This window comes from Esox lucius, chromosome 8, assembly GCF_011004845.1.
Source record: "Esox lucius isolate fEsoLuc1 chromosome 8, fEsoLuc1.pri, whole genome shotgun sequence".
NCBI classification, from domain to species: Eukaryota; Metazoa; Chordata; class Actinopteri; order Esociformes; family Esocidae; genus Esox; species Esox lucius.
In genome coordinates, this window is record NC_047576.1 from 28,856,010 (window position 1) to 28,880,476 (window position 24,467).

Here is a 24,467-nt window from a genome sequence, read left to right on the forward strand (position 1 = left end):
GACTGATCTGTGTAATTCCAAAGTGTGCTGGAAAGGATTAGCTCATTGTTTAAGGTATTTTCCAACAGACAACCAGTCATTTGCATATAGTTTGGATAACTGTTAAACCACCTTAAGTTTAATGTATGTTCTAATTCAAGACATTAAGTTTTTTTTAAAGATTACCGATAAAATGTTAGAGCTAACAGGGCTACCTTAGAAAATGTAAATGTCATGTAAATGCATCATAATGAAGAAACCACTTTGGCCAACTTCTTTATATCTATGCGCCAAACTTGAAACATTGGGACATAAATCATTTAAAAATGCCTGAAGCTTTAACGATAGTGTGTATGTGCATTGATAAGAGGGAGTGGATAGGTCTACTTAAACATTAAGAATAGCTGTATGTTACAGTCATGTGGGTTGGGGTGAATTCAGTTATTTTATTTAATGGGAAAACATTTTACTGCCAAATTTTAGTATTTAACATAAAACCATGCTATAATTTCCAGTTAAAATATTAATAGTTACACAGACAGTTTTTTTTTTTTACAAGAAACATGTTTAAACAATATAATCTTATATTTATATATCCAACTGTTGAAGTTAAATGTATAGATACTGTGCTGTGGAGTCTAGCCTTGCTCAGGCCAACTGTAACTATGCAATAGAGAAGTGCTAGGACGCCTGCTGAACTTAAAACATTCAAAGCAAATACATTTTGATCTAGAAATACGAGACATTTAAATGTCTATGTCACACTAGCATCCAACTGAGCGTTGATTATACTCCAGGCTAATAACAGAAAACCATAGCCTTTTTAAAATGATCCTTTGTTCTGCCATGCCGTTCTTGAAGATGACAATCGATGTTTCGCTATACGAACTCAGACTTTCCATATTAATATCTTCTGAAATAAAATGAGCCATATATAGCCTAACATCCAAAACCATACGCCTAACGCATTTAATTGTAATTTCCCAACATGCTAATATCTTAGCCGCCTCCATACACACTATAGGCTACTATAAACCCAAATCCAAAGTTTCATTTAGATATTTTGTCCATTCTGTAAACGTCAACATGTTACATGCTAATTTAACGTCCATAATGCTGGAATAACCCTTCTAAAATGTAATGCGGATAACCTACACTGAAACCTGCCGAACAAACATTGTTATCAGCAATGTATCCCCTAATCCCTTCAATTAATCCTACATATATGTAAGGAAGTACCAGATAGTTTGACAACACGCCAACTATTTGAAGGTGCAGTAATCGTTACTGTTTCGACCTACAACATCGTCAATATCCGCATACGACTTCAAAGAGAGCGCCTTTCAGAATGGACCCAGTCAACCACAAATAAACCGCGAGCAAAGGTGTTTGTAATGACTGTATTTCTATGGAACATTTGTTACATTTCTGTCAAAGTTAACACTATCACAACTAAAGGGGCCCATTAAATAATACTCCAACGGAGTTGAGTGGCGACTAGTGATGGACTGAAGCTCCGGGCGTAATAAAATGTGTAAAACAATACAGATTTAAGCATAGAAATGCCCGCATTCACACAAGAAAATCGAAATTGTAGGTAAAATGTGTAATTTAATTGCTGATTAATTCAGTAGTTCATTAAAAAAATGTGACATGGGAGCTCAGTCCTTAAAAGATAGCCTAATGCGGCATAATTAGACGTTTGTACCCCAGTGATTGTAGACTGCAATTAAACAATTTCATGATAACCTACAATGGGCATTTAGGGCAAGGCTACATACATAAAACAGTATATCAAAAACAAGGTTGTCGATTCATTCAAACAAAATGTGAACAGTTTTGTTACCTGCATGGTGAAGACTCCAAGCTCTTGCGAGGACAGTTTCTTCATTTGTATTGCTAAAACTTGTGCCTCTTCCAAAATCGAAAACTCAGTTTCAGCGCCACAAAATGACATTACTGCCACAAAGCTAAAAAAAACAGCCATGAAGTTACACTGAAGTCTCGAGTGCTTATTCCATTTTGTGAAGCGAATTCTTGTTAAAATCACGGTTCCTTCTCCCCCTGCCCGCCTCGCCATGATGGCTGGGGTAGTAGAATAGTAAACTGGGAATTCGCTTTGCAGCCTTCGGAAAAAAACTTCAAGGGAACTACTTTGCAACTTAGTCGCTAAACGTGCCCATACTTTTAAGACAAAATTCCTCGATTTTTAACGAAGACATCATAGCATCTTTTGAAAATCCACGGAGGTAGAAGAATAAAATCCGTAAAAGCACTAAAAGTAGTTCTTTTTAACCTAAGATCCTGCACACCGCACCAACTCTAGCTAAGTGTGAGCCGGAGAATCACAATCGAGTGAAAGTAGGAGGAGCAGTACCAAAACAACGGCATGGAGCTTGATCTAGGAATGGATTTGGATTTATTTGGATAACAATTTGAAAAAACAAGTTCTACTCACATTTAAAATAACATGGTTGACATACGCTCTACTACTGTACATCAGCAGAAGCAACGTCGTATTGTTAGACACTTTTCCCACACAATAATGATAATATATTTTGATTCAAACACATTGTTCTGTCTCTGCTTGGCTATGCTGCTGTGACTCAGGGTACAACAAGACAAATACCACTTCATTAAACATATTCATTGTTGTTGTGTACAGTAGCTGATTTAAGAAGATTTAAATGTAATGTTGTAGGACACTGGTTAGGTTCTATTTTGTAATGGAGGAAAACCGCTGATTCACCAGATATGGACATGCATTAGTTTCAAACATGAAAAATACAGGTCAATTTGTGACAGTCACAATATTTCCATTTACTACAATCCCGATGTGACAAATACTTTACTCAGTCCGAGACTGCCTGGAGGGTTCAACTTCAAGAACCAGATGAGGCAATACGTCTCCTAAGATACAAACATGTCAACCTGTACTCCCCCAAAGCTATCCACCTGCACCACCTAAGGGTGTAGACTCTATTGACACTTTGGCAGGCCGTCTCTACCCTATTGGCTGCCTGATTCAGGGGATATGTTCTGCTCATAGCGACACTAAGCATGCCTGAGTACCCAGCAGAAGCTCTCAAGATATCTCATCAAATCACTGTGGTTTCTAACATCCAATGTCTAGGACATGCTGTACTCCAAGTAGGGCAGAAGCTGTTGTAGAGCCAGGCGGACTGGCATCTCCATGTGGCGATCCAACTGCAGGTTCCTGCCACACCCCTGGGCACCAGTTCCAATCCACGGGGACGAGTTGGTACACAATAGCTCTCTGCAAGGGAGTTTTTTCACTAACAGCTGAAGATGTTTGCATGTTGTCTTGGTTGTAGATGTTGAGAGGCCATGACCAATAATTCCTGCAAAGTCTCTGTGATTGCGTACATTTGTAGTCTGCTTCATGATATTGAAATCTAGCCCCAGGCCTAAACGTAGAACCTGGCGTAAGGAAGATCTCCAGGAAATGTATTTGAATTTGCAGAGGTAATTTGCCCTATGACAGCCAGCACTGCCACTGTGTGGTTACCAGTGAAGCAAAAGCATTTGGTATGTACCATGTAGGCACAGAGCACCACAAGCAACTTTGACACCTCTGTGACCTCCCTGAAATGAGAAGAATCAGCAGGGTTAGGTGAGATTGGACGGTAAAAAGGAACACGTTGATGATGAGGGACCGGAAAATACTTTGCAGGCATTCATCGCTGAGTCTTTCCTGACCTGTCTAGAGAGGCCCACTGCAAACTCCCTGTCACAGAGGATTATTACAGCATCCATGTCATTGTTCTAACCCCAAGGTTTATCCATCCTTTAGGTGGGTTTACAGCCTGTTCAATAGATCAAATGTATTTTGTAAAGCCAATTTTACATTAGCAATTGTTTTTGCAAAGGAATATAGTCACATATATTTACTATTTATGGAATTTATGTTGGTATAGCTTAAACGTTAAACTAAGTCTGTCTTGCTCAAGCGGTTAAACCAACTAATAATACTATGTGGTCCTGTATGTTGAATATTGAACATGGCTACGCTATGAAAGCCCCAGTAATAAGAAATGTGTTGAAAATTTTACCTGGCAAGCACACCTAATAAAAAGGGTGGTGGCCATTCTGGCCATGTGTGTAACCCAACTCCAGACAGCTGATGTAGGCACTGTGTCCCCAATGGGCACGCCTACTATGTAATGTCTATGATAAGTGAAGCAACAGTGTAATATTACTCTGTCTACTGTATACATTGCTCAACTCAGTATGACTGTAGAGAACAATCAACTCACTATGACTGTAGCATCATCAGCCTTGTCTCACACACTGACTTAAGGAGAGGTGACGTGAATGGTTATGTAGCTACTCTGTAGTAAAGTGAAGCCAATTGGGTTACTATATGTCTTTGACAAAGCATGTGCAGAGCTTTATGATAATAAAGGTAAATACCAGTCCACAGGATTAGATGTTCTCCACAATCTGAAGGAGAGAATCAGAATCACATTAATGATTCAACCGAACTGCAGTGGGCCACCAGCCCTGGCTGGTAGCTCCTGATCTCTCGCAGCCCGTTTATGAGCTTGCAAAACAGTTGTTAAGGTACTGGGTAACACAGACGGGACTCTCTGGAGAACATACATCTCTTTCAATGGTCGATATTTGGTTGCACTGACATGCCTCACAACCCCAGCCTCCTAGCATCCCAGCCTTTCCACCATACCTCCCAGTCTCACAACCCCAGCCTCATAGCGTCTTAGACTCTGAGCCTCCCAGTCTCACAACCCCAGCCTCACAGCGTCCTCCTAACGTCCCAGCCTCGCAGGCACAATCCCAGCCTCTGAGCCTCCCCGTCGCACAACCGCAGCCTCATAGCGTCCCAGCCTCTGAACCTTCCACTCTCACAACCACAGACTCATAGCGTCCCCAGCCTCTGAACCTTCCAGCCTCACAACCACAGACTCATAGCTTCCCAGCCTCTGAACCTTCCAGTTTCACAACCTCAGCCTCATAGCCTCCCCAGCCTCTGAACCTTCCAGCCTCACAACCCCAGCCTCATAGCCTTCTAATCTCATAGTCAAAGTCCTGGCTCCAGTCCCCAAACCCCGTCCTCAGAGCCTGCTGTGGGAGGGCCAGGGCCAGGGAGTCAGTCGGCGGGGCGGATGAAGAGCAGACATGCAGCATGAATGGGACGTCTGTTTGTGTCCTTGGCCTGAGAACCTGTGAGATGTTTTCATACTTGTGAGATGCTTTCAGACAATTCCATACAAAAGGTTGATAGATACTGACGGTTGTAAACTAATTACTGGTTTGGTGTGAAACAAATAGTCACAATTATCTGTCAGTATGCGACAAAGCTAACAGTCCAGCGCAGAAAAAGTATACTCTCTACAGGTGTCCAGGCCCCAAAAAGGCAGAGATGACCTCATCTCAGCTATAATGTCACAAGTAAGAGGTGTTTATGAGTGGAGAGGATTAAAACACAGAGACGGACAGCACTCTGCTTTACACCTGGGGAGAGAGTGCTGCAGTTGACCGTCTGAATTGTTCTGTGTGCCTACGCGTGCTCTCTTTTATGAATGTGTATGTATTTGTGACCTGCCAGACTTTGCTCTGTTCAACATCTGTGTTTGCATCTGTGTGCTGAGTCTGATGTGTGAGGGTGTGAATTAGGTGAGGGAACTGGCCGGTTTGCTCCGGTATCACACCACACAAGCTGTAGGAGCCCGAGTCCTGTCAAGAAGAGCCAGACAGGCAGTCACACCCAAAGGCATAACAACCACAGAAACAGATCATCTCACAGATGGAAAAACACCCCAGCCAGTCATGTGCATCCCTGCAACAGCTTTAGAGAGAGAGACAGAAAGAGATTGCTTGTCAGAAAACAGCTGTATGTGACTGGAAATCTATAGTCATATAATTTCTGAGGAAATTATAAAATACTTAATAAACAACACAGCGAGCTAGCTATCCAAAATGGAGGAGTATATCGATAAGCCACTTCTCCAACCTTTTCATCTTTACAACAAAATGCAGTTTCAGGATTAAGATGACCAGAATACATTGGATTTTCCTTTAACATTCAAAGAGCTAGAGGACAAAATAGCAACCATTCAAGCCAAAAAGACATGTGGTGTTGATGGTATAGTAGGGTGACCACATTATCAAACCCCCAAACCGGGACCCTTGTGTAACCGCACGTTAATGCACGCGCACATGTATGCGCTTGTACGCGCATTTTGGTCATCCTGCGTGCTTGTGGTTGGTGGAGCGGGGGGCACTTTGAGCTTTGATGAGAATAGTTGCTTTGCTCTGCAGTTCTACGCAGTTGTTTGTTTGGCTCCGACTCATATGTGGAAACCTTACAGTATTATTATTATTATTATTGTGGTGAAAACTGGGATTTTTTTTTTGTGAATGTCGGAAACCGGGACCTGGGAAACTCAGCTTGAAACTGGGACAGTCCCGGGCAAACCATGACGTCTGGTCACCTTACGGTATAGCACTTGAAAAGATAAAACTTACAGAACACACATTCTAATTAGCCATAGTTATATCTTTCCTAATGTTTGGAACTAGGGTCAGACCACTAATCCACAAAAGGGGAGACACATCTAACCCCATTCATTCTGCATGAACATCTAATCCCATTCATTCTGCATGAACATCTAACCCCATTCATTCGGCATGAACATCTAACCCCATTCATTCTGCATGAACATCTAACCCCATTCATTCGGCATGAACATCTAACTCCGTTCATTCTGCATGAACATCTAACCCCATTCATTCTGCATGAACATCTAACCCCATTCATTCTGCATGAACAGCAGCAGCAGGTAAATTCTTTGCAGCAGCAAAACAGCAGATTTGACAATTTTATCAGTAAAACATAATTCTGAGAAAATGTCCAACTGCCTTTTGACCAAAACACAAGACAACAGACCATGTTCACTCCCTGCCCACACTTACTGACCAACAACCAAAACAAAACAGTTTTCATGCTTTATTGGCATCAGGGTGTGATGTCCAAATGAATGGAAAAGAGCCTTAAGAGGGGAAAATATGATATCATAAAGTAAATCTGTACACAAAATATTTATTCAGTAAACACACAGCTTGAGTCCCACTCTTATCAGCATTTATATTACTGAGTTGACAAGGGCAAGTTTGTATTAGCTGGTCTCACCCTACTGGACTAGGAAGTTGAATGCCTCCCGTTTCGAAGATGATCTGGTGCTTCTGCTTCCAACCAGGGAGAGCCAACAGCAGAGGCTAGATCTTCTGCACAAACTCTGTATGACTTGAGCCCTGACAGGGAATCTCAGTAACACAAAAATATTGATCTACCAAAAAGAAGATCCTCCAGAGAAAACAAGAATTACACCTACTTCTGCCTAAACATCCACACCGCAAAAGCAACAAGGCTGTTCAAGAAGGACATTCAACAAAAATAAAACAAGTTGTAAACATGTTGTCCCCCACTTTTGCTGTTCCATATTAGTGATGGGAGTTTACAGCCTTGGTGTTAATGGGCTGCAAAATGTAGTTGTACAGAGTTGTACTGACCACTGGGCTAGCGGCTTGGCAGCTTTGGGGCTGCAGCTTGCATGTGTCCGTATACAAACATGCCAGCACACATGGTTCATGGATTTATTACATCTACAGTCAACGTCATTGTGGAAAGGCCAGCTCTCAACATTGAGACACATCAATGTGCTACATTACAGAACCTAATTGAATGGCTTAATAGCGTAGCGTAGCATACAAAAAACATCCCTGCAGTAGGACTGTATAATATCAAAAACATCACCACATTCGATCGAAAATGAAATTTCCCATAATAGCCTATAACACACTTAATATCAATCAGAATCAAGGGGAAATGCATTTAGATTTTCTTGAGTTCTACAGGTACACCTTTATATGAGTGGGCACATTTTTTATAACCAAGAATAACCTTGACCTGGCTACGTACAGTGGGGAGAACTAGTATTTGATACATTGCCGATTTAGCAGATTTTCCTACTTAAAAAAGCATGTAGAAGTCTGTAATTTCTATCCATAAAAAAATCGCATTGTATGATTTTTAAATAATTAATTTGTATTTTATTGCCTGACATAAGTATTTGATCACCTACCAACCACTAGGAATTCCGGTCTCACAGACATGTTAGTTTTTCTTTAAGAAGCCCTCCTGTTCTCCACTCATTACCTGTATTAACTGCACCTGTTTGAACTCCTTACCTGTATAAAAGACACCTGTCCATAAACTCAATCAAACACAACTTCTCAACAATGGCCAAGACCAGAGAGCTGTGTAAGGACATCAGGGATAAAATTGTAGACCTGCACAAGGCTGGGATGGGCTACAGGACAATAGGCAAGCAGCTTGGTGAGAAGGCAACATCTGTTGGCGCAATTATTAGAAAATGGAAGAAGTTCAAGATGACGGTCAATCTGGTCTCCATGCAAGATCTCACCTCGTGGGGCATCAATGATCATGAGGAAGGTGAGGGATCAGCCCAGAAGTACACGGCAGGACCTGGTCAATGTCCTGAAGAGAGCTGGGACCACAGCCTCAAAGGAAACCATTAGTAACACACTACGAAGTCAGGGATTAAAATCCTTGCAGCGCACGCAAGGTCCCCCTGCTCAAGCCAGCGTATGTCCAGGCCCGTCTGAAGTTTGCCAATGACCATCTGGATGATCCAGAGGAGGAATGGGAGAAGGTCATGTGGTCTGATGAGACAAAAATATGGCTTTTTGGTCTAAACTCCACTAGCCGTGTTTGGAGGAAGAAGAAGGATGCGTACAACCCCAAGAACACCAACCCAACCGTGAAGCATGGAGGTGGAAACATCATTCTTTGGGGATGCTTTTCTGCAAAGGGGACATGACAACTGCACCGTATTGAGGGGAGGATGGATGGGGCCATGTATCGCAAGATCTTAGCCAACAACCTCCTTCCCTTCATTGAAGATGGATCGTGGCTGAAAACACACAGCCAGAGCAACTAAGGAGTGGCTCCGTAAGAAGCATCTCAAGGTCCTGGAGTGGCCTAGCCAGTCTCCAGACCTGAACCCAATAGAAAATCTTTGGACGGAGCTGAAAGTCCATATTGCCCAGCAACAGCCCCAAAACCTGAAGGATCTGGAGAAGGTCTTCTACATGCTTTGTAAGTGGGAAAACCTGCAAAATCGGCAGTGTATCAAATACTTGTTCTCCCCTCTGTAGTCACAATCTTTTGATGGACAGCTAATCTTGTTTCTACATACAACTATGCATACACATAAGTTCTTGACCTTTTTAAGTCCCTGCATGTGCCAATCATCAGACTGAATCGTTTACATTGTCCCACTTCCGATTTCATCAGTGGGGGGCAACTTAACAGACAGAACACAGTTGCTGGATACCATAAATGGAACAGATCCAAAATGTTTAAAAACCTTGACTATATACAGACTCACTAAGCATGGCACTGCTATGGAGAGAGGCCACCATAGTCAGATCTGGCTCTCAAGAGGCTGTGCACTCTGCTCAGAAAATGGGATGGAAACGGAGCTGCACTTCTTAACCTACTGCAAAATGCATGACCACTCAAGACACTTATTTCCCTCAGTGCATCCAGACCCAGATAGAATTTGAAAGCAAATCAGGCATTGATCAACTCCTGTATCTGCAAAATAGCTCGATGTGCAGACACTGCAGAAAGACTTGTGTCCTTTTGCCATAAGAAAAGGGCAACCATTGTATAACAAACAAGATAGTAAGCACAACCAAAATTAGTGTTACAACACTGTACACAGCTACAATATCAGTTGTTATGACACTGTACCTAGCCAATAATATAACCCAGTGGATTTTTACTTTTGAAACAGTGTGTAATAATTAGTTTTATTCATTTCTGATATTATATTCAATGTATTTGTTTCTCACCAGAATAGACCTTGACATTCATTGCTAGAGGTTACGCACATACTGTGTCTAGAGCTCTTTTAAAGTATTCATTCATTTACTTTGAATCAGTGCTTATGAACTCAAAGACTGATGTATGGACACATCAAACGTATGCATACGCTCACACGTACTCACACACATTTTTTATCACACACCGTTACGGGACACAGCACAACCAGGTCACAGTAATTATACAGCACAGTGTGTATTGTCATGTGGATGAGCGAGAGTGTGTTTTAAGGTCCCCTTCAGAACAAGATGGCAAGATGACATAAGATTTCATGTCAATGCTTCGACACACTCGTCATTGCATTTAATACTACTGACGTAATGAAACAGTTCAGGAAGAGGACTCACTGCTCACACACACAAACACACCCACACACCTGATTGCTGTCGTACAATTATTTCCTCAGATGTGCTGCTTGTATCATCAGTGTTAACCTACAGTATATGCGATCTCAGTGAATCTGTAATTTGGTTTGGTGTGGTCGGGCCAAAATGTCTACATCATTCCTGACTACTCTAGCTGGCCTCGTTAAACCATGTGTGCTTGCATGTGTGTTTGCTTGCGCCCTATAAACCCCATGTCTAATTAGCCAGTACCATGGCTCTAAAAGGCGGCGGCACATCAAACAGAGTGGCTCACACACAGACACTGAACTAGAGGGGGCTGTCTAGGCTCCATGGCTGTGTCGTCGTATGCTGGCCTGGGGTTTCTGTGATGTGCTATGCACCAAGCTTCCACTCAAAGATACATACCGTAATTATGAGCAAACACACACACACACACACACACACTATTATCTGGATGAAGCCTCATCGCATAGAGACACCTTGCTTTCTCTTTCAAAATAGAAACACACACATGCACACAAACACGCCAAATGCAACACACGTCCCACTATCAAGCTGGAGCTCCCAATCATTACCTTCAGAAAACCTCATTTCCAACCCCTGCATTAGCTCCAGACAACTGATTGGTAGTTGGATCACACATAAAACTCAAATGCCAGCCTGCCTTTGAACTGCTTCCACTGCGTGCAGCAGGGATCTACATGATTTGAATAGCAGTCGTGTCATAAATAGTGGACAGTCAATTCAAATATTAATTTCACTCACTAAATCATTGGAGTTAGCTACAGACTGTTGATCTTGGATGACTTATGAAAACAGCAACACTCCTTTAGTTATGGATGAAACACTAACCCAAATGTCTGGCTGGCCTACTCTTAGACCACTGATGAGTCTTTTATTCATGGAGAAATACTTAATTACACAAGAAGCCAGGGAGGGGGCCACTTTAAGGGAGAAAGATTTATTTTAGGGGATTATCTCATTTGCATATTGTTTTATCCCTCATGGCTACAAAGCCACCTGGTTGGGGAAGATAAAGAGCAAGAAAGGATTGAGAGAGGGAAAGTGTGTCTGATTAGAACAATGTCCTAGCGCTGTGAATACATTAGCCTTGATATGAGAAGTATACAAGCTGACAGACAAACAGAGAATGGCAGGAAAAACTTCTCTGCTCATGTTTGTCTCTCGTTTTTCTATTTCTCTCCCCTTTTTCCAGGAAGGCCAGGACATGATAATAAAAAGCAGCCGACCGTTGCTTATGACTCCACATTAGAATATACAGTATACAAAGGAGAGTTTATAGTAGCAGATAGTAGTCATTTTGGACCTGAGTTATCATGCTAGCTTGGCTGCCAGGCTTCTTAGACATTATCGTGGTCTCCTGGTTGCCAGTCTTAGCATTCAGGACAGTGGAGTGAAATGATACCTAAAGAGACTGGTCTGTCATTATAATGTCTTGGCCCCTTGCCTGCTACATCATATCTCCACCAACCCAGCTATACTGTGGTGCAATTACTATATTGACTAAGCTGCAATGTCCCTAACACACTATCCCAGTCATCACTATTCCCTGGATAATCTTTAGAGAGACCTTGTGATTGTTAATCAATAAAGAACTGTGTAAGATAATGTTTAGAGTGAACCATGTTTACGTTAAAGCACAAATAGACAAAGCTGCACTGTATTCATAAATAGACATGGTCTGTTAATATATTCTTTGCCCCAGTCATGATGAGCTATGAGCTATCTTCTTATTCCTCCGCTGGCCATCAATCAGATGTCCACCATTTCAGTCTCACTGTGATGATTCATCAGCACAGAAAAACTTCAAAGGACTCCTGCCCTTAATGGGTAACACACACAGGGTCTTCTCCTCCAGCAATGCAAAGGAAGGGATTTAAAAAGAACAACACACAGTTTATAAGCCAAATCATTGTACAAAATGGAAGAAACAGACAGAGAACGAGAAAGACCTCTAAGATGTTGAGGACATCGAGTCATGTGGTTATAGTCATTTGATGAACCCGATCTTTGACCCCTGACTTCTGACCAGTGGCTGCATTTAAGTTGTGACCTCTCCACCATTCTTCTGACAGGTCCCCCAAAAATAATGACCCATATGCAAGAGATGGTGGGGGCTAGGGGTGCACTGGATTATATGGGATGCTACTCATAAAATAAATATGATGTGGGCTATAAAAACAAGTTCTGACTGGCAGACTTATAAACAACTGAGAAACTTATGTACGAAGTTTTTTGTTCAAAAGACAAAATTAAAATACTACGTAAAACACACTTAGAGGAATCTGGACAAATTCCAGAAAACAGTAAAAAGCCTAAAGAACAGTACCGGCACCTTGTTGCCTGAACAGATTGTTTTGGACTCTGGGCTCATTACTGAAAATAATTCTATTGTTGATGCCTTCAATCACCACTCCATGGCTGTAGATTCTCTATTTGAGGTAACTGCCAATATTACCCCAAATGCAAACATAAAAGGAATAAAAGATTATCAAGCATCTGTGCAGGGTCACTTTGATATTAAAACCCATGATTTTTTACTAACTCCTTTCACTGTAAGACGTCCTAAATGCTTTGTTAGCTGTCTACGTTAAAAAAAGCAACAGGCGCCCACAAAATTCAAACAGGTCTGCTGGTTATTGCTGCTTGACTTATTTCTGGAGCTCTAATACATATTTTTTATCTAATGTTATTTCTGGAGTTATTCCAACACTATGGATAACCTCTGTGCTGCCATTGTATTAGGATGCTGCTATTAGAGACCTTGATAACTCTCGTCCTATCTCTAAATTGTCTTACCTAACTAAAGTTCTGGAGTCTTCTGTGAATACACAAATTTTTTTTAGCTGACCACCGCATTGTAAATAAATATCAATCTGGTTCTGCACATGTGCACAGTATTATTCCTGCTACTCCATTGGCTGTAAATTATACTGCAGAAGCACTGGAAACCTGTCAAAGGCTTTTGATACAGTTCATAATTTCATTTTGATAAAGAAATCGACCCTGTTGGTCTTGGCTGTGGACACATGTTTATGGTTCCAGAATAACGTCAGTGATAGAACCCAGGCCATTGTAACTGATGGGGTTGAAACACATTTTTTTGTATGTCACAAAGCAGTTCCTGAGGGTTACATTTTGCTCAGACCTTTGCATACTTACAGTCTGACTTCCAACAACTACAAAATTCCCTTAAAGATCTTGAGCTGTTGCTAAATCCAAAAACATTTTTTATACTGTTCTACAAGTCCCAAAATTTGCATGTAGAAGATTTAAACATGATTACCCTGGATGGTTACAGGTTAAATAAAATAATTACAAGAGCGTGGCTGAGTGACAACCACAGTGGCCAATGGTAAGGCTGGGATCATGATCATTGCACCAATGTACAACCATGTACAGTTTCAAAGACAGAAGTCATACCGTATAGTGCTTCATCAGTAGCCTTCCTTGGTCGTCCATAATCTTCATTGCATATCAGGATTATAACTTGCGGCTGGAAGGAATTGGTCCAGGTCTTGATTTAGCCAACATTTTAGTAGGGAGGATATCTAATGAGACACATTATGATTAAGAGCCTACAGTGTATAGGACAATAATTCTTCCATTGCTGGATCGGTGAGGGTAGAGCTGCTCACTTAAGCTTGGGGAACTAGAGGAGTTTCTGCTCTATCGGTTTTTAGTTTGAGTCAGCTACAACGCTCGACTAGCTTTAAATAATGGCCAGATGGATATGATCTGTTAAGTCATTGTACTGTGGAAGAAAGAAAAGCGAGAAGTAAAATCTCAGTCAGTAGCCAGTTTTCCATCCAATTGGAGACAGATTTGCATGGAAGTATTGTAGAATCTTCATGAAGATAGGTGCACGGTTTCACTCATCTGACTTTTTGCAGTTGAAAAGCAGTGTGTGATATTGTAATACACTTAATATACAGTACTTTTAATAGGTTTCCCTCGCATTTTCGATTATAAAAGCTATAGCGTTATAAAGCTTATGTGTTCACTCGTATCCTCGCACATGCAATCTAGCAACAGCTCGCGAAAACAATGCGGGTCGGCTACATGAGATCGTTATAGAGAAAAGTTAAGAGTATTTTTGTTAGTCAAACAGCAGCCACACATACATCTTTACCAGAATATTTTTTTTAAATGAAGCATCAAGCTCTTCCCAGTTCAGATTCGCCACCATTTGAGATTAATTAAAATGTAATCTGTAGCCTAATAAACTGATTTATTTTCCAAATGATATTGCGATATTAATCACTTCCACAATCACGTAATCACCACTTGACACCAAGTTTACTATCAATAAGTTTACCAAGTTATTCAGTAATGGTGCATATTTCCCATACCATTTCTTGCATACTTATGTTTTACTGACAATCCCACCGTGTCAAACAAACACATTTGTCTGTCGTGTAATTTTGGGGGGAAATTCAACATGACTACTCGCACAAAATGGGGGTGATTAAGGCAAACTCGCACCGTACAGATCCTCCATTATCCTCCATTTTTATATTTTTGGGGAGGAAAGCAGGCACAGTTGCCATGACAATGTACTTCTTTGATGTTCTGGATCTTTTCTTATTTTGTCTTTTACAGCTGAATAGCAAGCTATATATATTATAACCAATCTGCTTATTTAATATAACCAATGTGTTTATATAATATAACCAATCTGTTCCCCCCATTTCCCCTCTCTTTTTCTACATCAGAATGTGCCTTTGAAGACTAAGCCGATTCCCAGCTGAAGCCATTGCTATTTCTGGCGGTATTAAGGCTCCAACTTGGAACAGTCTGCTTTCTTTCTGACATCAGCACTTGTAAATTTGTGGGTGTGTGTATGCCTGTGCGGACGCATGTGTGTGTGTGTGTGTGTGTGTGTGTGTGTGTGCATGCAAGTGCAGAGCCCCAAACAACAGCCGGATGATTAACCTTTTTGGGCTGCCTGCTGTTTAGGGATGATAAAGGCTAATGGATTGAGTATGTCTGTTGATACATATCTGAAAATAAAGACACCTCTGCTTTTAAAACAGCAATCAAAGTCAGTGGAGGAGAAGAGTGCGACAGGAGTTGAGGGGACAAATGAAAGAGCTGAGCAGTTTTCCAGTTTGCCATTACCCTGCTAATGCTGTGTGTATTACACATTTAACACTCAGCCTCTGATTACAGGTAAAGATCTCATATTAATCCATGCATCTCCATCCACTTCAAATAGCTCATGGAGATATGAGTCCTCTCCCTCCCACTGAATTATGCAGAGGAGGCCTCTTTCACTTCACACTTAACAAGCAGGAAATGAGGGAGTAATTATCAGAGAGCAAGGGAAATATATAGATAGAGGGGGAAAAGACCCTCAGTCCCCCCCATAGACCCCATATCCCTCACCCATTAAGCTTATAGCTTGTAAAGTGAACTGCTCACAGAATGTTGTGAACATTGCAGGTGCACTGAAGAACTAACCATCGTGGGGCAATTCGCAGATCCTCTTATTTATCTACTAGAAACCCCCTTGTTCAACAATGATGTCACCCCAAAGATGCGTAACCACATGGAGACACAAGATCCTAGCGCAGCTACAGCCCCAGCCTACAGCCCCAGCCTACAGCCCCAGCCTACAGCCCCAGCCTACAGCCCCAGCCTCGTGCTCTGTAGACCCAGGTTGCAGGGCTATGCCTGTCTCCCTTTTTCCCCAGGCCAGGGGCCCCGGTGTGGGAAGGAATGTAGGGGCTGAGTGGAACCAGACTTACGCGGGGCCGGGTAGAGCGGGGAGAAGGCTGTGCTCGGCCCTAACCCCTGGACCCTGCAGCACAGCCAGATGGAACACATTAGCCAAGCCTCAGACTCCATTCCAGCACAGAGACGGATGGTTTAGAGCGGCTGGATCCTGAGGTCTGGAGACCAGAGACTGGGGAAGACAGGAACCATCAACCCTGGCCCACGGGACTCCAACGCACCCCACAGCCAGGGGACCTGAGAGGGGCATCAAGCAGATGGTGCAGACACAACAGGTCACAACTTAACACTGCTGGAACCACATGGGTCTTAGATGTTGTTGTAATGGATCCCAGCGAAGCAATTCGTGCAGAAGGGCTGATTGGGGATTGAACTAACTGTGAAAATACACCTTGAATGTGTGCTGAAGAGGTTCACATTCAAGGGAGTCGTTTTTTTTAGCTGGGATCTAATGTGACTTTGCACAACTGAGTTTGTCATGTCTTGTAGCGTTGTGTTCACAAAAATGTGAGTAGCATTTGTATTGTGTGTTAAAGCAATGAAAACAAATATTTTTTTGCACATTGGGTTGCAATGGAGATGAACTGGAGCCTTGATTCCTTAAATGTATTTTATCAATAGAGAAAAACTGTAGTAAAACTGCCTCTTAATGATGATGGTATTAGAGAGAATAAAGCATTAGAACCTCAGATGGACTCAGGAGGGCCTTGGTTCACTAACTCAGCTGAATCCAGTCTCATGGTGGATTACCTTTCTCTGTCAAGGACCTGGTCTCTCTAACATGGTTAAACCTCTTTTATACATCTGTGCCATTTACTGACACTACCGTTTTGGCATGTACCATAAAAGGCAAGTAAACATTAAAGTGTAGTCTGTATAATAATTTTACAGCATGGGCTGTATAATAATTATATTACAACATGGGCTGTATAATAATTATATTACAACATGGGCTGTATAATATATCTATTACAATATGGGCTGTATAATAATTATATTACAACATGGGCTGTATAATATATCTATTACAATATGGGCTGTATAATAATTCTATTACAACATGCGCTGTATAATATATCTATTACAACATGGGCTGTATAATAATTATATTACAACATGGGCTGTATAATATATCTATTACAACATGGGCTGTATAATAATTATATTACAACATGGGCTGTATAATAATTCTATTACAACAAGGGCTGTATAATAATTCTATAAACACATGGGCTGTATAATATATCTATTGCAACATGGGCTATATAATAATTGCGGCATACATTTTTTCTGAAACGTTATCTTTTTAAATTCCCCTTTGAAACATTAGCTTTTTGAATTTCCTTCCAGCAAGCATATTTTTGTTGCAGGTGTTTTTGTGCATGCGTGTGATGGGCAGTTTTTCTGAGTGTGTGTGTGTTAGAGTTTGTGCAGTTGTGTGGGTCATTTGATGGGTGGGTGGGGGCGTCTGTTTGTCAACCTCTGCCATATTTTCCTAACACACTTTGGTTTCTCATGCAGCCGCAAAATTCCACAGTCACACACATTCCGGGAATTCTGTTCCTTGTAAGCTTTATTATCCTCTGAGCGTTCATGGCATTGTTTAATCACAATTGGTTCCCTTCCCATAGACTTAACTAAAACCAAACCACTTCTGGAGAGTGTGTGTTACATGTGTCAGCATAAAAAGTTAATTTTCCTATTATATTTTTCCTTAAAGGTTTCTTAACTTTAAATACATTGCACATAACTGTGAGGGTAAATCCTTGACATAATGACTTGCATGTGTAGAATAGATTTGTATTTGTTAACCCAATTTGCAAGTGTGTCACTGACGGTTTGTGAACACTTAAAAACAATCTGTATTTGTAAACATTTCTCAGATGTGTAAACAAAGAGTTCTGAACATGAACAATATTGTAATTGAATATTTGGAAGAAATAATTGCATCTGTATATATACTAGTATATTTTTCGAGTGTTCTGATTTTTGTCGGTGATTTATCTCACTACTCATGGCAAAGAGATTTGCGGATGTGTAAATAACGATTTGTAAACACAGAAAGGGATAAAGCAAAGAAATTAGTTGTGGAATTTGATTATATCTTTTCATGTGACAACACTGAAGAAATGACACTTTGCTACAATGTAAAGTAGTGAGTGTACAGCTTGTATAACAGTGTAAATTTGATGTCCTCTCAAAATAACTCAACACACAGCCATTAATGTCTAAACTGCTGGCAACAGTTTCAGGTTCTTGGCAGTCTTCTTATAGCCTAGGACATCTTTATGTAGAGCAACAATCATTTTTTTCAGATCCTCAGAGAGTTCTTTGCCATGAGGTGCCATGTTGAACTTCCAGTGACCAGTATGAGGAAGTGTGAGAGCAATGACACCAAATTTAACACACCTGCTCCCCATTCACACCTGAGACCTTGTAATATTAACGAGTCACATGACACCTGGGAGGGAAAATGGCTAATTGGGCCCAATTTGGACATTTTCACTTAGGGGTGTACTCACTTTTATTGCCAGCGGTTTAGACATTAATGGCTGTGTGTTGTGTTATTTTGAGGGGGCAGCAAATTTACACTGTTATACAAGCTGTACACTCACTACTTTACATTGTAGCAAAGTGTCATTTCATCAGTTTTTAAAAGATATAATCAAATATTTGGGGGTGTACTTACTTTTGTGAGATACTGTAACTCCAGTGTAATGAAGGAAGTGTGAATGCAATCAATGCAACTTTTTCAACCAATGATCTTTCTTAATGAGTTTGTTGTAGTCCCATACATTTAATAATGAATACAAAAAATTTCTGTAAAAAACAACAACGTTTTTTTGTTATTTCATCTAAACATGGTCACCCCACTGCAGTTCTTCCCCCGAGACCAGACTTGGGCTCGCAACCAAGAGTTTGAATACCTCTGCTCTAGAGCAAAAGTGTCAAAGTATAATTTATGTTTCTGCGTCTGGAATCTGGACAATCTTTTGTAAAATTATCATTTCTCTCTTATTAACCCTAACCCTCTCACCCTCCATCACCCTCTCACCCTCCATCACCCTCTCAACCCCCATCACCCTCTCACCCTCCATCACCCTCTCCTCACCCTCCATCACCCTCTCCTCACCCTCCATCACCCTCTCACCCTCCATCACCCTCTCCTCACCCTCCATCACCCTCTCCTCACCCTCCATCACCCTCTCACCCTCCATCACCCTCTCACCCTCCATCACCCTCTCCTCACCCTCCATCACCCTCTCCTCACCCTTCATCACCCTCTCCTCACCCTTCATCACCCTCTCCTCACCCTCCATCACCCTCTCCTCACCCTTCATCACCCTCTCCTCACCCTCCATCACCCTCTCCTCACCCTTCATCACCCTCTCCTCACCCTCTCCTCACCCTCCATCACCCTCTCCTCACCTTTCATCACCCTCTCCTCACCCTCCATCAACCTCTCCTCACCCTCTCCTCACCCTTCATCACCCTTCCTCACCCTTCATCACCCTCTCCTCACCCTCCATCACCCTCTCCTCACCCTCCATCACCCTCTCCTCACCCTTCATCACCCTCTCCTCACCCTCCATCACCCTCTCCTCACCCTCTCCTCACCCTCCATCACCCTCTCCCTCAATCTCTTCATCCATACTGTATCAGTCACAAGAAAGGAATTGATGTGGCAGAAGTAACAGTAGGTCTGTATCCCTGCAGTCTTCTCTTCACTCTAACCCTATGCTGGCCAGCTTGCTGCCAAATTTGATATGGGATATTAAATGTATACAGTAAGAAAAACCCTGAATAGTACCAATTTATTGTTGATTTAACAACTGAAATTATTTAACTTGGTCACGAGACCAAAATGCTGCTAATTTTCTTTGAAGACATGAACAATTCATTTGACACCAGCAGCAGCATTCGTTTTTTTAATCAGGCATTCAGACTCGTTCGTCTATACTATACATTTCAGACTCAAAATACAAAAAAATCTGTGCATTTCCATGAGTAACCAGTAACTAAGGTAACAGACAGACAGCCAACAGTAGCCCAGGAGGCAAAGTGGAAAATGATTGGCCACTTGAGAGTGCTCAAGGACCTATATTGTTCACTTCCCCTGTCCAAGGTCACAGTAGCCTCCTCTAACTAGGGGTCAACCGCCTATCAGCCCTCCACAATAACACACCATGTTCCCTGACAAACAGGGGCTTGTTTGAGGCATCACAGACATCCCAGACAGACGAGAAGGCCCCGAGAGGGAGGAGTGAAACGCTATACCTCTCTTTTCTTTATTCTCTCGCTCACTCCCTCCTTTTCTCTATCCCGTCTTGTCTTTGATCGAACAAAACAAAGTCAGCTGTCACAAAGTGAGGGATTGAGGAATGGGGTTGTTTTTATTTGGAGCACCTTCTTCCTGACTGTATGCTCTGGTTCAGGATCAGGTCAAGCAATATGCGATGCACACTCTGTAATATACCTGGTAACTGTTCAACACATAACATTAGAATTCAACTATGGAATTCTACATGACTGCAGATAATACGTTCTTTATTCAAATGTTCTGAGAGGCTTTGTTCTATATGACCCATTCATCATATCCTCCTCTTTCACCTCTCCACAACATTCGTCTCTATCGCCCCTCCATCAAATTGATCCCCCAGTTTTCCCTTTGTATATACCTTGTCTGCTATTCCTCCCCCAGAAGACATTTCACTACAGTCTTCTACATGGTTGTAGCTAATGCTGCAAAACAGCTCTATCCCTTCATCACCCTTTCCAATTCCTTTCATCTTCTCTCTCTCTCTCTTTCAGTCTCCCTCCAACTTTATCTCTCCCTCCTCTCTTCTTGATCCTCCCTGGTAGTTTTTCATACCACACCAGATCCCTCAGCTGGAAGCAATTAGATCCTGAATCTCTCTGCATTGCAGTACTACACCCAGTACATCCCCCTGAAACCCTAGAACTAACTTAAACCCCCTGAAACCCTAGAACTAACAGAAACCCCAAAGAAACCCTGGAACTAACATCAACCCCCTGAAACCCTAGAACTAACATAACCCCCCCTAAAACCCTAGAACTAACATAAACCCCCCTGAAACCCTAGAACTAACATAATCCCCAGAGAAACCCTAGAACTAACATCAACCCCCTGAAACCCTAGAACTAACATAACCCCCCCTAAAACCCTAGAACTAACATAAACCCCCCTGAAACCCTAGAACTAACATAAACCCCCTGAAACCCTAGAACTAACATAATCCCCAGAGAAACCCTAGAACTAACATAAACCCCCAAGAAACCCTAGAACTAACATCAACCCCCTGAAACCCTAGAACTAACATAACCCACCCTAAAACCCTAGAACTAACATAAACCCCCAAGAAACCCTAGAACTAACATCAACCCCCTGAAACCCTAGAACTAACATAACCCACCCTAAAACCCTAGAACTAACATAAACCCCCCTGAAACCCTAGAACTAACATTAACCCCCTGAATCCCTAAAACTAACATAAACCCCCCTGAAACCCTAGAACTAACATAAACCCCCTGAATCCCTAGAACTAACATGAACCCCCTGAAACCCTAGAACTAACATAACCCCCACAAAAACCCTAAAACTAACATAAACCCCCCTGAAACCCTAGAACTAACATAAACCCCCTAAATCCCTAGAACTAACATAAACCCCCTTCAAACCCTAGAACTAACATGAACCCCTGTCAAACCCTAAAACTAATATAAACCCCCCTAAAGCCGATGTCTAACATACACCCCCCTCAAACCCTAGAACTAACATAGACCCCCCCCCCCTCAAACCCTAGAACTAACATAAACTCCCCTCAAACCCTAGAACTAACATAAACTCCCCTCAAACCTGATATCAAACATAACCCTCCCAAAACCGATATCTTACATACATCTCCCCTGAAACCCTAGAACTAACATAAACCCCCCTGAAACCCTAGGACTAACATAAACCCCCTATAAACCCTATAACTAACATAACCCCCCTGAAACCCTAGAACTAACATAAACCCCCTTCAAACCCTAGAACTAACATGAACCCCTGTCAAACCCTAAAACTAATATAAACCCCCCTAAAGCCGATGTCTAACATACACCCCCCTCAAACCCTAGAACTAACATAGACCCCCCTCAAACCCTAGAACTAACATAAACCCCCCTCAAACCCTAGAACTAACATTAACCCCCTGAATCCCTAAAACTAACATAATCCCCAGAGAAACCCTAGAACTAACATAAACCCCCAAGAAACCCTAGAACTAACATCAACCCCCTGAAACCCTAGAACTAACATAACCCACCCTAAAACCCTAGAACTAACATAAACCCCCAAGAAACCCTAGAACTAACATCAACCCCCTGAAACCCTAGAACTAACATAACCCACCCTAAAACCCTAGAACTAACATAAACCCCCCTGAAACCCTAGAACTAACATTAACCCCCTGAATCCCTAAAACTAACATAAACCCCCCTGAAACCCTAGAACTAACATAAACCCCCTGAATCCCTAGAACTAACATGAACCCCCTGAAACCCTAGAACTAACATAACCCCCACAAAAACCCTAAAACTAACATAAACCCCCCTGAAACCCTAGAACTAACATAAACCCCCTAAATCCCTAGAACTAACATAAACCCCCTTCAAACCCTAGAACTAACATGAACCCCTGTCAAACCCTAAAACTAATATAAACCCCCCTAAAGCCGATGTCTAACATACACCCCCCTCAAACCCTAGAACTAACATAGACCCCCCCCCCCTCAAACCCTAGAACTAACATAAACTCCCCTCAAACCCTAGAACTAACATAAACTCCCCTCAAACCTGATATCAAACATAACCCTCCCAAAACCGATATCTTACATACATCTCCCCTGAAACCCTAGAACTAACATAAACCCCCCTGAAACCCTAGGACTAACATAAACCCCCTATAAACCCTATAACTAACATAACCCCCCTGAAACCCTAGAACTAACATAAACCCCCTTCAAACCCTAGAACTAACATGAACCCCTGTCAAACCCTAAAACTAATATAAACCCCCCTAAAGCCGATGTCTAACATACACCCCCCTCAAACCCTAGAACTAACATAGACCCCCCCTCAAACCCTAGAACTAACATAAACCCCCCTCAAACCCTAGAACTAACATAAACTCCCCTCAAACCTGATATCAAATATAACCCTCCCAAAACCTATATCTTACATACACCCCCCCTGAAACCCTAGAACTAACATAAACCCCCCTGAAACCCTAGGACTAACATAAACACCCAAGAAACCCTAGAACTAACATAAACCCCCTGAAACCCTAGAACTAACTTACCCCCCCCCCCGAAACCTTAGAACTGTTATGAACCACCCTGAAACCCTAGAACTAACATAACCCCCCCTAAAACCCTCGAACTAACATAAACCCCCTGAAACCCTAGAACTAACATAACCCCCAAACCCTATAACTAATCATATAACTAACATACACCCCCCTCAAACCCTACACTTTGGAAAGGATTTTATTGCCAGGAGTGATTCTTTGACTGATCTCTTTGACTAGGGGACTAGGACACCACTGTTGGTGATTTAAGTGTTAGGGTTAACTTAAACTATCAAGTCCTTCCTAGACATGTCTTTATTTTGTAAGAGATGGGGACAATCAGAAAGAAACACAGACAGACGGATAAAGAAAGCTAGAGAGAGCAGACAATGCCTAATGAGGCCAAACACCAGTCAGTGACATTAACGCGATTCAAGTGGCATTTAGCTTCTGTTTTTCTTCATGCTCATGACACCGTCTGTGAGAGCACCGCTGAGCTCTCTCTCATCCAGACAGATTGTCCTGTATCAATCACAGATGCCCCGTTTTCTACTCTCTCCCGTTTCTGCTGTCTGTCTCCACTTATCCCTCTATAGGCTTATGGGAAGAGAATCCGAGGGGTTTGAGGAATGCAGACAAACTGACAGCGAGCACAGTGGTAGAACATTAAAATGGAAAGAATAATCTATATTTCATTCATGATGTGCGTTTGGGGGAGAGGGCATTGGTTTCCTGTCTGTCCGTCCCAATCCAGACTGAGCTAACCGGCTTGCTGTTGCCTGCAACCCACAGAAAGACCCAGAGTGTGATCCAGACTCCTGCTGTGAGTACGGGCCTGAGCAAACAAGCGACTCTCCCTGGGATCAGGATCAATGCTGTTGCTCTGTCCGTCATTCACTAACGAGCACACTCTGCATGGTTCGGATTATCATATAGTGAAACGAACAATCACGTCTCAGAAAATCACTGCCAAAACAAATCAATTTTTCACTTACAAAAGCAGTGAAGTTCCGAGGGCTAGCTTAAATCCCAACCATATCAAGGGCCAGCATGTGCTCACACACTATGTAATGTTTGTAGA

General features: G+C 42.0%; 1 protein-coding gene across 4 annotated transcripts in view; it reads right to left on the minus strand.

Moving 5' to 3' along the window:
• The window catches only part of cachd1 (cache domain containing 1), a 79,137-nt gene extending 76,813 nt beyond the window's left edge, over positions 1-2,324 (minus strand). For 3 of the 4 annotated variants that reach the window (XM_029121727.2, XM_029121728.2, XM_029121726.2), the window contains exon 1: positions 1,826-2,322. In XM_029121727.2, coding sequence (XP_028977560.1) covers positions 1,826-2,059 — 234 coding nt within the window. In that variant the 5' untranslated portion in view covers positions 2,060-2,322. Of the gene's footprint in view, positions 1-1,825 lie in introns of all 4 variants that reach the window. The other variant, XM_029121729.2, reaches the window with a different exon arrangement.
• Between the last annotated feature and the right edge of the window lie 22,143 nt (positions 2,325-24,467).